The following is a 14006-nucleotide window of genomic DNA, read 5'->3' as shown; positions in this document are numbered from 1 at the left end:
TTTGAATGCAATAAAAATCTGGAATTGGGAGTCTGATAATGAACAATCGTTGGGGAGCAGAGGAGGGGGACAAACCTTTCTGTTTCAATAATGCCTTTTACAAAGGGAAATCCTACGGAAACCCTACCTGGTCTCGCCTGCTTGTAACTCCAGACCCACAGCAATGTGGCTAACTGGGTGGATAACAAATGCTATCCTAGCCAGTAGTGCCCAGATTCCATGAATTTAGAGAAAACAAGCTGGTAACACGTTTTAAAATACTTGTGGTCCCTACTATCAGTAATTCACTCTCACCAGCCTGTTATAATCCATCCCTTTGTCTGCTCAACAGCTGTTGTCTCTCTGGGTTCCATCTCCACCCAATTCCCCCACCCTCCTTCCTCTGTTATTTCCGCACCCAGCCTTCTTCAATCTGACTGAAGGTGTGACGCTTGCCAGTTAAGTGGCTGAGGGCTCCCTCCTGTTCTGCAGTCTGGGAGAAAGCTTTGTGTGTGAGGGCGGTGGGGACAAGATTTGAACAAGGAACAAATCCCAGCTTAATTAGTGTTAAATAATGCTTATCCAGAAATGCTCTTGTGTTCAGCAATGTGCGTTCTTGTCCACTGCACATACCCCATTACCTCAGGTACCATTATGCTGACGTTTCCACCAGAAATGTCATTGTCATCAATCTGTCAGCAATTTGGTCAAAATCCCAGCTGCCCATATGGCCTTGCTTCAATCCTTCCACAGTAATAATTACAGCAGGAAATCTGGATCCATCGTGTTATCAGGGTACATTTGTACATCTGCTTTAACAAAAAGTTAAATGATGAAGTATGATACTTTACAACACCATTGTAGGGAAGGCAACACTTGCAGGTTTCATTAAAGGGATTGATGGTAGTCCAGCAATGATGGGCAAAGTACTTAGCTGGTGATCATTTAATGAGGTTGAAACCCAGTGAGATAAATCAATAAACGATATAAATGGAACACGAAATGACACGACCAGCTATCCTTAGTAGCCACACACGCAGACAACAAGCAACATGAATTCGACTGGGACAACACTACTATCATAGGGCAAGCCAGACAGAGAACAGCCAGGGAATTCCTAGAGGCATGGCATTCATCCACAAACTCCATCAACAAACACATCGACCTGGACCCAATATACCAACCACTACAGCGGACAGCTGAAACTGACAACCGGAAGCGGCAGGGACAGACCACTATAAACACCGGAGGAAACATCAAAGAAGCGCTTCGCAGGAGGCTCCCAAGCACTGATGATGCCGCCTAGCCAGGGGACGAAACGTTTGCAACAAAACTTCCAGCTCGGCGAACAGAACCACAACAGAAATAATATCACTGACCACAACAAATTGAGACAGATAAATAGCAGCAAGCTTTGAGAAGATCTGTAGCTCAAATCTCGCAAACAAAGCTGTATTAGAACATTACTTCAATGAGCCACCACACACTGCAGCACAGAGGAATTATGAAGAGCAGAGGAAAACCACCTATAAAGTGTATTCAAAAAGAACAGGTACCTAATGAACACAATCTGCCGATTTCTCAGCAACAAACCCAAACAAGCAGACAAAATGTGCCCAGAAACCCAAAGACATCTAAGACATATTGGAAATGACTGCCAGACTACTCAGACCTCTGGGCATGATGGTAGCCCACAAACCCACCAACGCACTAAAACAGCAGCTAATGAACTTGCAAGACCCTATAAAAACAACAAGCAAAACAAATGTCATCTACAAAATACCTTGCAAAAACCATAACAAACATTACACTGAACAAATAGGCCAAAAGTTAGCCACCAGGATACATGAACATCAATTAGCCACAAAAAGACATGACCCACTATCACTAGTATCCTTAGATACAGATGAGGAAGGACACCACTTTGATACAACACATCCATCCTCGGACAAGCCAAACAGAGACATATACAAGAATTCCTAGAAGCATGGCATTCCAATCGGAACTCTGTCAACGAACACATCGATTTACACCCCATCTACCAGCCTCTGAGAAAAAGAACAGGAAATGACAGCAACAACGCAGAAATTACATCACCAACCCCAGGAAACCTAAACGCACAAATAGAAAGCGGGACATAACGCTAACACTTCACCAGAGGCTCACTGATGATACCTAGTATGGTGACAAAATGTCCCGAACAAATCTACCAGCTCAGTGAGCAAACTTACACCCTGATCCACAGGTTGATCCACCTGATTCCGAACTATAAATCTCCAATCACAAATGATTTCCCAACTCCTATACTCGGTGCTCTGACTAATAAAAGAAAGCATACCAAGTACCATCTTCTCTTGGTTCTAAGCACTATCCTATCTGCCTGCGACTCCATTTTCAAGGAACTATGAATCTGCACTCCAAGATCTCTTTGTTCAGCAGCACTCCCCAGGACCTTACTTGAATCAATCCAATTTGGATAAGTTGTGACATGGAGAATGCTGGAGAAACTCAGCAAGTCTGGCAGTATCTGTGGAGAGAAGCAGAGTTAACATTTTGAGTCTACTATGACTTCTTCTGAACTATAAGATATTGCAAAAAGTTTTTTGAAAATTACTTATGATGGGGGGAGCAGGTAGTGTAGTTGTCCGGTGTAAAAGTTAAAGGGGCTGTTAATGATGTTTCAAGGGAAAAGGAGATGTAAGGTGAATGTGAAATAAGGTGTGAAAATGAGAAAATTGGTCCTGTACTGGAAGCAAACAAAAGACAAAGTTGTTGGTGAAGTGGGTCGAAGGGCTGGGGAAGACAGGATTGAGGGGGAGCAAGGAGACATAAAGCAAGAAAAATGGAGAACCGACATAATGCAGTCAGTTTGTGAAGTTATGGAAAATCATATTGAGACCTTGAGACAATAAAGTGCCTCAGTGAAAAATGAAGTGTTGATCCTCAAGTTTGTACTGTGTGTCATGGTACTAGACCCAAGATAGAAATATTAGCATGACAGCAAGGTGGTTTATCAAAATGACACACAACTATGTCGTCAGGGTCATTCCGATGAACAGTGGAGATGTTCCACAATTCCATCTCCCAGTCTGTGCTTGGTCAAGCTAATGTAAAGACGACCTTGTTGTGAGCATTAAATACAATGGACTAGATTGAAGGAAGTACAAGTAAAATACTGCTTCACTTGGAAGTCATGTTGGGTGCTTTGAACAGTGAGGGAGGAGTGGATGTGAATTGGCAAATGTTATACCTTCTATGTTTGTGTGGGAAAGTGCCATGGAGGAGTAGAAAAGTATTAGGAGTGTTGGGAGGGTGGATTGGGGTGTCGCAGAGGGAACCATCTCTGCAAAATGTTGTAATTGGAGGGGAGGGGAAGATGTATGTGGTGGTAGCATCCTGCTAAAGATGTTGGTGATGTGGAACTGATGGGGTGGAAAGTGAGGACAATGGGAACCTTATCATTTCTTCTAGGAAGGAGGGGAAGGGGTGAGGGCAGAATTGAGAGAGATTGGTCAGACACAGCTCAAAGCCTTGTCAACTATGGTGGTGGGGAATCATTGTGGAAAAAGGAAGACACGACTGGTGGAAAGTGGCATTGGGAGAACAGATGCAATGGTGACTGAGAAACTGGGAAAGGGGAATGAAATTCTTGCAGGAAGCAGGGTCTGAAGAAGTGTAGTTCAGGTAACTGTTAGAATCATTGGTGTTGTAGCAGATATTGGTGGACAGGCATGCCTCAGAAATGGAAATGGTGAAATCGAGAGGGAAGGGTAGAGTCAGCGTTGGATCAGGTGAAGGTGAAAGGAGGATGGAAGTTGGAAGCAAAAACCGAATGTTTCCAAATCCGTATGGGAGCAGGAAGCAGTAACAATGATTTTATCAATGTACTGGAGAAAAGGTGTCGTGAGTGGTGGGCCCCAAGTATGGAAGGTACAAGGAGGGTTCCACACAACCAGCAAAGTTATATGCCATGACATTAGCTTGGGGCAGGTGAAACTTGAACACGGGGCTCAGCACCCACCCTTCCCTCCCACCCCAGAGATAGGGTCACCACACTGAGCCACAAGACTCATTTAAAACACACCCCTGTTTATGTACAGCCGATCACATAGATATCAGCTAAAAATGTTGTTGGAGGAGACAATACACCCCAGAAAACAACTCAGCTCGATTTTGTTTAAAAATTTACTTGCTCAAACATGTTATAACACTGAAGCAAATTCTTGATGGCAAAATGTTTGTACCTTTTGCAAAGGGAACAGTGTAGTACATGTAGACATATGAATAGGCTGGTGTTTCATGTAATTGTTTTCAGATACTAGTTTTCACCTTGCAAGCATTCTGATTCCAGTTTTTGATTAATTTGCATGAACTTACCTTTAACTGTTTTGATGGACTTTTCATCATTGTGCAGGTTAAAGATCGTTGTAATAGATTCTTGTGACCATTAATAACGTCAAACATTGTTAGGCATCCAATCTTGAATGAGCCAAAATTTTATCCTCTTTTAAAATCAGTGGTGCAATTTTCTGTCATTAAGGTGCTATATTAAAGCAATGCAAGGTAATATAAATAATGTTGTGGCTGGTAAAGAAGTGTGGAACCAGCTATCTAAGAAAATCCCATAAGTCAAGATTAATTGCTACACATTATATTAGTCCCAACATTGTAGGTTTGAGCATCGCTGAAAAAAAAATTGTCAAAGCTTTTTACCTTGCACTCGTCAGGACAAATTGTAGGGATACAAATTTAAGGGGGAAACCAACATATCGCAGACTGTTTTATGGGCCAATGCTGTCATCGTTGGTCCTGAAAAGTGCCCAATGGGTAAGGCAAATTGAATATTTGGGGATTGGTGAAGCTGATATGTAGACTGTATGTCCCAAAGCCTATGGCTAATACCAAATGGCAGATGCCTTTGGATGCTTGCAACAAGCAAGATATTGATTATTCAACCAGATGACTCTTTAAAAGCTTGCGACTCAATGTCCAACATTAGACCTGATTCTACAATTGAACAACATTTGCTTGATGACACAGAGTATGTCAAAAATTATGCTGGCTCCGAATTTAGGATCAGTTAGGCTTGCAGTGTGGTGCAGTTATAAGCAACGTATACCCTATATTAATCTTCAATGGTCTGTTCTTTGAAGACAGAGTGTGCATGCATGCTGTTTCGATTGACCAACAGAGGTAAGAGCAATATGTTGGTTCATTTCTCAAGCCAATATCTTGACAATTGGAGTCAACTTGTCTGGGTGAAAATTTAATTGAAGCTTGACAGTTAACTTTCAGTCACCATTGATCTGTGCATTCTCCAACACCGCCTCTACCAGTCAGGGTCCATTTGCAGCTGGTGTTTTCTTATATATAAATCTTGTTTTTTTTCCTTTAAATTGGCTTTTTAGCATATTATTCTGATAATTGCAAAGCCAAAAGCTAGACAAGATGATGTCTTTTCAGCAATGCTAAAGTTCTGTACTGCCAAAGAATGAATTGTAGGTTTTGAAGCAACATCAGATTCTCGGTGCTCTCATATTTTCACCACCATATTTGTCACTTGCAACTCCTAACCCAAGTTTATGCTTGTTAATCAGATTCGAAATGCTCAACTTATAGTTGATTTCTGACCGTTGCCTTGCATTCTTGAATGCAGTGATTACCAAGATTGCACAGTAGGTCTTTTAGTCCCTTTTTATTTGCCATCTAAAATTATGTAAGTGTTTATGGCAATGGGCCATGTGCTGGAAAATGGAATAGTTAGATGGTTCTTGACCGGTGCGGATGAAGTGAGCCATACTTTTTCTGTGTTGTAGATCTCTGACTCTGTCTAAAGTGCTCTTACTTAAATCTGTTCTTGCTCTCATTTTTGTATCATAATTTTGTCTATCTTGTTCTATCTTTATCAGGCCCAATTTGCAACTTAGACCACATAGTCTAAGAAATCCCCACCTTACTTTCTCCCAAGGGAATCACCTTATCTCACTGATTTCTCCTTAAGCTGTCTTTGAGATCAGAAACATGATGAATTGGTATATCACAGGCTCCATCTGGCACAAAAACAAACTTCTTTATGGAACTTTGTTTTAAACATTATTTGTTGCATCCATGATGCAGTAAGTTGGTCAACCTGATATGAGATTGGTCAACCTGATATGAGATTAATAAAAATATTAATTTTTATTTTTGTAAAGGAACTTTTGTGAAAGTGCCAGAGATTACAATGCATTTTGCCACCAAAATTGAAAATAGAAAAAAAAAACAATAGTTTGGTGAATCCAATTTTAGTTTTAAAAATCTTTGATCATTGGAGGAAAAGAAGACATAGTTGTTCTGGTTTTGAAGGTGTAGGGTGAATATTCAATGAGACAAGGAACTACATTTCCTGATGAAGGGCTTTTGCCCGAAACGTCGATTTTGCCTGTCCTCGGATGCTGCCTGAATTGCTGTGCTCTTCCAGCACCACTGATCCAGAATCTGGTTTCCAGCATCTGCAGTCATTGTTTTTACTACATAACCTTTGCCAATTTTTACTATCCCTTCTCCATTTTCCTTCTCTTCCGAACCAGACAGGTGAGCTAACTATATGTCAGCACACTTACAGATTAATGCAGCAGTTGTATGTTTCTCTTGCAGGTTGTGGCAGCGACGACAGTTTGTCTTCGTCATTCTGTTATTATTTGTTGTGGCTACAATTGCCTACTACGTTGAGGGTGGGCATCAACAGGTGAGCTCCAAGGTTATAATTTGGGCTGTTGTTAACTATCAATATTAATTGATCAAGTAGTATTTGTCTCGATGAGAGTGATTGTTAGAAATGTCTAACAGGCCAATCAAAACCCGAAAGACAGGTGGTGACCAGTTCCATTCATAACCAATTTGGATTTTAATGCAAATCTTAATTTTCTTTGAAAACAGACTAGTTTCATTTTGTGTTGTGCGTTGTAGTATTTGTATGTAGCAGGCCTTTCGAACACTTGAGCCTGGTCTACCAGTCAGTATAATTGCAGCTGATTTGATTGTGGCCATAACTCTATTTTCCTGCCTGCCCCCATATTTTGAGCTGCGATTTTAAAAAAAGCACTAATAAAATCTTTACCCAAACACATACCTCAATCCTACTTTCTCCATAGTACTGCTGTTCCAGAATAGTTTAACAATATTAATCTTCCATACAATTCCTTGAAGTGAGATTGCAAAATTTGAGTTTGGACAATTTTGTGTTTTTGCTACCTGATAATGTAACTTGATTGATGCCAACAAAGTTAATTTTACATCATTGTTGAAACGATTGAGAGTTCTACTAATCGGGGCTCTTGAAATGGCAGTATGGTTGAAGAATTTTATTTCAGCTGCTGGGCGTTCTATCATGACAACCAGAACCTGCCTTCAATGTTTCTTTTTTTTTAAAAGAAAAAAATTTCAGAGAGGAAAAGCAAAACAAAAGCACAAACTTGTAACTCCTTCTCTGAATTTATCATCCTCAACCTTCTGCCTGGAGCTTTTTTAAAGATAGATGTGGCACTATCTGTCCCAGTTTCTCAACATCGATGCTTTGTACTATGGGCTTCAGCCTTTCTCTAGGGTTTCTCAGTTTTTATTGGTCAATTCCTGGTCAGTTAATCAATTTGTCTCATTAGATTTAATCTTTGAATCTTTAAAAGTGAGAAGATTATATTAGAATGTTATTTGTAGTTCTTTATAATTTTTTTAAATGCAGATTTTTTATAATACTTCTGAAATAAATTTCATGTGCAAGCCCCAAATTGTAAAACTTTTGGTTTATGTTTTAAACCTGAAGACAGAGATTCAGGGTGCTCTGAATTATTATACCAGCGTAATTTCTGATCTTGAGCAATGAAGATTGTTTTCATTCTCTGTCTTGGTGGTAGGGGTGGCATGGTGGCTAAGTGGTTAGCACTGCTCCCTCACAGTGCCAAGGACCTAGATTTATGGGTTTCCCCCTCTATCTCCACCAACCCCCTCCACGGATGTGCAGGCTAGGTGGATTAGCCATGGGAAATGCAGGGAATCAAGGATAGGCTAGGGCCATGGGTCTGAATTTGATGCTTTTCAGAGGGTTGGTGTAGACTCGATGAGCTGAATGGCCAGGTAACTCTAAGTACAAATTCACCCCACAAAATATGTGTGTGTGTGTGTGTGTGTGTGTGTGTGTGTGTGTCTCGTGAGTGCAGAGTGTCTTACGTCTGTGAGGGGGTGCATGTGTGTGAGTGAGAGAGAGAGAGAGTGTGTTCGGTACCCATAGGGAGGGCCTCAACCGGGACCTTGGGTCCATGTCACATTACAGGTGATCACCATTGCACTACACACACAGATATTTCTACACACACACACTCTCACAGACACAGGTACACACACACACACACACACACACACACACACGCACACAGACAAAGACCCACATGCACACAGACAAAGACCCACATGCACACATATATTTTGTGGGGTGAATTTGTACTTGCAGAGTTACATTGCACTTTGCTCAAAAACTGCATACATTCATGTAGAACTCTGAGCTCAAAAACTGCATGAATTTATGTAAAACTCTGTTATCTCACTTTTTAGATTACAATCAATCTAAACATCAGGTCATAGACAGAGAACACAGGGGGCCAACACCTTCAACATATTGTCGAGCTATCACCATTGTTAACAGCTAACCCGAGAATGCAACTTTAAAAAAAAAGGTTTTGTGATTTACACATGAAAGAAGTGAAGCTATCACTGTATTCTAACAAATGAAAGGCTTAACAGGCAATCAATTTTTCAATGTATAATTTCAGTTACATCACACTCCAAATTTTTGCTATAAATTCTGTGTTACGATCGAGCCCTCCACTATCACCTGATGAAGGAGTGTTGCTCCGAAAGCTAATGTGCTTCCAATTAAACCTGTTGGACTATAACCTGGTGTTGTGTGATTTTTTTAATTTTATACAGTTCATATAGTTTGCACCAAGGTATAGCATTGAGGAAAATGTTAGAGAGGGAATCTGTTGCAGATGTACTTATTTCATGCATGAATCCAGACTTCAAGAAACAATGGAAAAAAAACTTCACATCACTGCTTTTAGGTCACTGAAGCAGATGGAAGTCAACTAAACTTGCAGTGACATTTGCGCACCTGTATTTGTCTTAATCTAAAAGAATTAAACTACCGAGCTTGCAACGTTTAGTCTTCATCACTGCCGCATCCTATCTCTTCAAATTTTTGGTTTAGCTTAATCTAGCATTAAAAAGCATGATAAATTCCACTAAGTGTACCTACCCTGGTGGGTTAATCCATTGCCACATTGAAAGTAATGTGTTTATTGCTCAGTGATTTCAGTTTTTTGAGAGTGGACCTGGGCCCTGTAAGCTAAAAGCTATCTCTTCTTAGCCCTTTTTGAAACCAATTTTTAAATAATTGTACAAAATCCCCTCTTATCCTGTTTAAGCTCAGCCTTTGGGTTGCTTTTAACGGTTAGAGGCATGATGTATATCAGTTGTTAATTTTACCTTTGTTTTCCTCCTTTGACAGTACGTGCGTTTTATGGAAAAGAAGTTCTTATGGTGTGCGTACTGGGTAGGCTTGGGCATTCTGTCTTCTGTTGGACTTGGCACGGGTCTGCACACGTTTCTGCTCTATTTAGTAAGTACATTTATTCAGCATTATCACTCATTTCAGAAATTCAGCAAGCTAGCAAGCACAAGCTCTGAAGAAGAGTCATGCCATCTCATAACTCTTTCTCTTCTCAGATGCAACCAGAAATGCTGGAGTTTCTCCAGTATTCTCTACATTTTGTTGCTTGAAAATGGTCTCCTGGCTTTGGCAATAAATTTTGAGTCACCTACCTCTTCATGCACTGTAGGGAACTTTTGATCTCCCACTTTCATCTCCTGTGTGCAGAGATGCAGATCAATAGTCATTGTGTGTGGTTCTAATCACTTCCTCTTTGCCTCAGGCTGTTACACTTCAGAAATTATGCTCAGTCAAAACTCAATTTGGCACTGTGTTCCACACAGTAAGGACTGCATTTGTGCATGAATTACTCAAGACATTGAACCTCAGTGTGGTGTAAAATGTTATCAGTTTCCGTGGAACATGAGCTGTGGTTAGCTTGCAATGCAACATGTAAATAACACTGTCAATAGCAAAAATGATGTGCTTCCAATTAAACCTGTTGGACTATAACCTGGTGTGGTATGACTTTTAACCTAATAGCAAAAATGTATTTACTCATTGTGTTTTGCAGACCTATCTCCTCTGCCATCTTGTGGCCATATTTGATTTTACAGGAGTTAACTTAAGGATCTCAATATCCCAGTTATGTTAAGATACTTCTGTACTACAGTTCTTGCATCTGAATGTCATTAAAATATGTACATACTGTATCTTTGTCACTATTTGGTGTTACAAGTTAGGTTTTATGATCTTTAAAAACTTTGCCCTGTGAGGAGCTCTTAATATTTTCTTGCATTTGTGTAACTTTTGCTGAATATAATTCTGTCTGCCAGATTACCACTTTTTTTAACACATTAATGTAAAAAGCTTCCTTAGCTTTTGCACTCTATTTTGTCTCTTTTTGATTTTGATTCCTTGACCGTACGTGTGAAAATTCTGCTCTTTGAATACCTTCCGCGATCTTATTGGAGCTATTCCAGCTCTCTTGCCCATTAACATTTCATCCTCAGTTGTTATAGCCCAGTCAGGAGCAGCCTAAACACTTCTGCAAAAAACGTGGCTGGACCTGAAGCAGCAAATCGGCAACAACTGAAACCAAGAGCTTCTCCACTCGGTCCTAAACAAACTCCCTGGTTTAAAAAAAACCACACCGTAAATTACCTGCTACACTGGGTCGTAAGCAGAATCTCTTCAAAAATACTCCACCAGACCACTGGACCACTCAAATGTAAGAAATCTGCGAGGAAGCGGGGTAAGCGTGCGGACCTGCTAGTAAGACTGAGATTACGCGATTTGAGACCCCCTTCCTTGCTTACTCCTAGCAAATGTACAATCTCTGGAGAACAAGATGGACAAAACTCAGATCACGATTCAGCTTTTAGCATGAAATGTGGGACTGCTGCGCACTCTGCTTCTCAGAAACATGGCTCAACCCATCCATTTCCGACTGCGCACTTCAGGCTGATTGTTTGTCTATCCATCGTATGGACAGTACACCGTCCTTGGGTAAGACAAAAGGTGGAGGGTTTGACTTTTAATCAACAACTTGTGGTGCATGAACATTGCAACCCTGGGAAGCCATTGCTCCCCAAACCTCACATTCCTCACCATCAAATGCCGTCCCTTCTATTTTCTACGGGAATTTACTGCTGCTAAAGTAACCGCTGTGTAAATATCACCACAAGCAAAGGTTGAGGAAGCTCTGGATGTGTTGTACTCCACCACTAACACCCTGGAGACGGAACACCCTGAGGCATCAATCAAGCCAGCCTAAGGAAGGTGTTGCCCAAGTATCACCAAACATTACCTGCCCCACAAGGGGCCCAAACATTTTAGATCAATGTGAAAGATGCCTACCGCTCCATCTCCCTCGCCCTCGTTTCGGGAACTCTGACCACAATGCCGTGTTTATTTTACTGGCTTACAGGCAAACGCTCAAGCAGGAGATCCCCTTGCGGATACAGGTCCAGTGCTGGTCTAGTGCTGTCTGCAATCGGCTGATTGGGCCATGTTTAAACAGTCCGTAGGTACCTTGGACGAGTACGCCACCACAATCATGGCATTAATCAGCTCCAGCTTTCCCACTACTCTTGACCCACTCCAATTTGCCTATCAGATCAATAGATCCACGTCAGATGCCATATCACATTCCCTTCACTCCTCCCTTAGAACATCTTGACACCAAGAACAGCTATGTAAGAATCCTACTTATTGACTACAGTTCAGCCTTCAACACTATTATCCCCTCGAGACTGATTACTAAACTTAGTGATCTCAGACTAAGCCCCACTCTCTGCAACTGGATCTTCAGTTTCCTGACCCACAGGCCACAATGAGTGAAGATGGGGGAACAATATTTCATCATCACTTGCACTCAATACTGGAGCCCCCAGGGGTGCGTACTCAGCCCCCTGCTGTACTCTCTGTATACCCTTGACTGCATCACCAAATACCAGACTAATACCATTTACAAGTTTGCTGATGGCACCACCATAGTCGGTCGAATCTCCGATGGCGATGAAACAGATTACAGATGGCAGGTGGAAGACCTGGAAAACTGGTGCACTGAGAACAACCTAGCTCTCAATGCCGGCAAAACCAAGCAACTCATTATTGACTTTGGGCGAGATGTTGCTAATGCCCCCCTACACATTAACAGCACAGAGGTGGAACGAATGGAGAGTGTCAAGCTCCTGGGAAAGGTCATCAACAATTTCTTGGACTCTTCATTTGGACGCACAAGTTACAAAGGCCCTACAACGTCTCTTCTTCCTCAAGCAGCTGAGACAATTTGGCATGACAGCGAATACCCTTGCCAACTTACGTGTGCCATTGAGAGCATTCTGTCTGGATGTATCACTACCTGGTATGGCAACTGTACCACTTGAGATCGGAGACGGTTACAAAGAGTGGTGAACTCGGCCCGGACAATCACAAAGGCCAACCTCCTATCTATAGAATCCATCTACCAGGCCTGCTGTCAAGGATAAGCTGCCAGCATTCTCAAAGATCCATCCCATTCCTGGCAATGCTTTTCTACAACTTCTACCATTGGGGAGAAGGTACAGAAACCTGAACACGCATACCAACCGGTTTTGAAACAGTTTCTATCTCACTGTTTTTATAATACTGAGTGGACTCTCAAACTCTTAGCATTCGCCTGTACCTGTGTTTTGGTTTTTGCTGCTGTTTACCTATTATCTACTTATCTATGCTACTTAACTACGTAATCTGCCTGTCTTGCTCACAAGACAAATCTTTTCACTGTGACACGTGCAGGGAGGATATTCCCAATAGTGGGTGGTTTCAGAACCAGAGGTCACAGTCTGAGGATTCAGGGTGGATCATTTAGGATGGAGATGAGATATTTCTTCACCCAAAAACTGGTGAGCCTGTGCAATTCATTACCACAGGAAGTAGTTAATGCCAAAAGATTGAATGTATTTAGGAGCTGGCTAGTAATAGCACTTGGGGCAAATGGGATCAAAGGTTATGGGGAGAAAGCTGAATTAGGTGATTTGAATTGGACAGTCAGCTGTGATTGTGATGAATGGCAGAGTAGGCTTGAAGGGCCAAATGGCCGCATCCTACTCCTATCTTCTATGTAACCAAGATTTATGTTCTTATGAGAAAGAGAATATACCTCTCTCCAATTATAGTTAAATAATGTCTGCTGTAGCAGTAAGGAAAATCTGGTTTTCCTGAATGAAAGGGCAGTTTTATTTCCTCTTAACCCAGATTTTTTTAAAAAATAAAGAAACAAGGCCAAACAAATGGATTTTGGATGCTGTCTATCACTTGCAATTGCAAACTTAAGAGGGGACAATGTCCAGTACAAAAAAGTAAGTTTTAATAAAATTAAAATATCGTTTGGAGTAGATCAGGTGTCCTTGAGCCATAAGGTTTTAACCTAAGACCGTGGTTGTCTACTTGATGTCTCAAACCATCTGATGTATGAATGTTGCAGTTATCCTTTTAAGTTCTGTTTATTTTAGTATGTACAGTCATTGGGCACTTGCCCTTCTAGGGAGTGGAAGGGAGAGATTCAATGTATTGTGTGTGTGACATGAAGAATCTACTGATAATAAAGCCCTGTTACTTTCCCAGTCACACATCATTGGTATAAGTGTTGAGACTTTCCAGTGGTGCTGGAAAAGCACAGCAGGTAGGCAGTATCCGAGGAGCAGGAAAATCAACGTTTCGGGCAAAAGCCCTTCATCAGGAATAGACGCAGGGTGCCTGCAGAGTGGAGAGATAAGAGTGGGGGTGGGGAGAAAGTAGCATAGTACAATAGGTGAATGGGGGTGGGGATGGAGGTGATAGGTCAGAGAGGAGGGTGAGG

At 41.4% G+C, this 14006-nt stretch overlaps 1 protein-coding gene across 5 annotated transcripts in view; it reads left to right on the top strand.

Moving 5' to 3' along the window:
* Nucleotides 1–14006, top strand: part of vmp1 (vacuole membrane protein 1) — a 202678-nt gene that overhangs the window by 50284 nt on the left and 138388 nt on the right. For all 5 annotated transcript variants that reach the window (XM_043718131.1, XM_043718127.1, XM_043718128.1 and 2 more), the window contains exons 4-5: nt 6616–6706; nt 9521–9631. In XM_043718131.1, the coding sequence (XP_043574066.1) occupies nt 6616–6706; nt 9521–9631 (202 nt within the window). The remainder of the gene's footprint in view (nt 1–6615; nt 6707–9520; nt 9632–14006) is intronic.

Source organism: Chiloscyllium plagiosum, chromosome 28 (assembly GCF_004010195.1).
Source record: "Chiloscyllium plagiosum isolate BGI_BamShark_2017 chromosome 28, ASM401019v2, whole genome shotgun sequence".
NCBI classification, from domain to species: Eukaryota; Metazoa; Chordata; class Chondrichthyes; order Orectolobiformes; family Hemiscylliidae; genus Chiloscyllium; species Chiloscyllium plagiosum.
The sequence above is the reverse complement of the archived record's forward strand: the minus strand, read 5'-3'. Positions and strand labels throughout refer to the sequence as shown.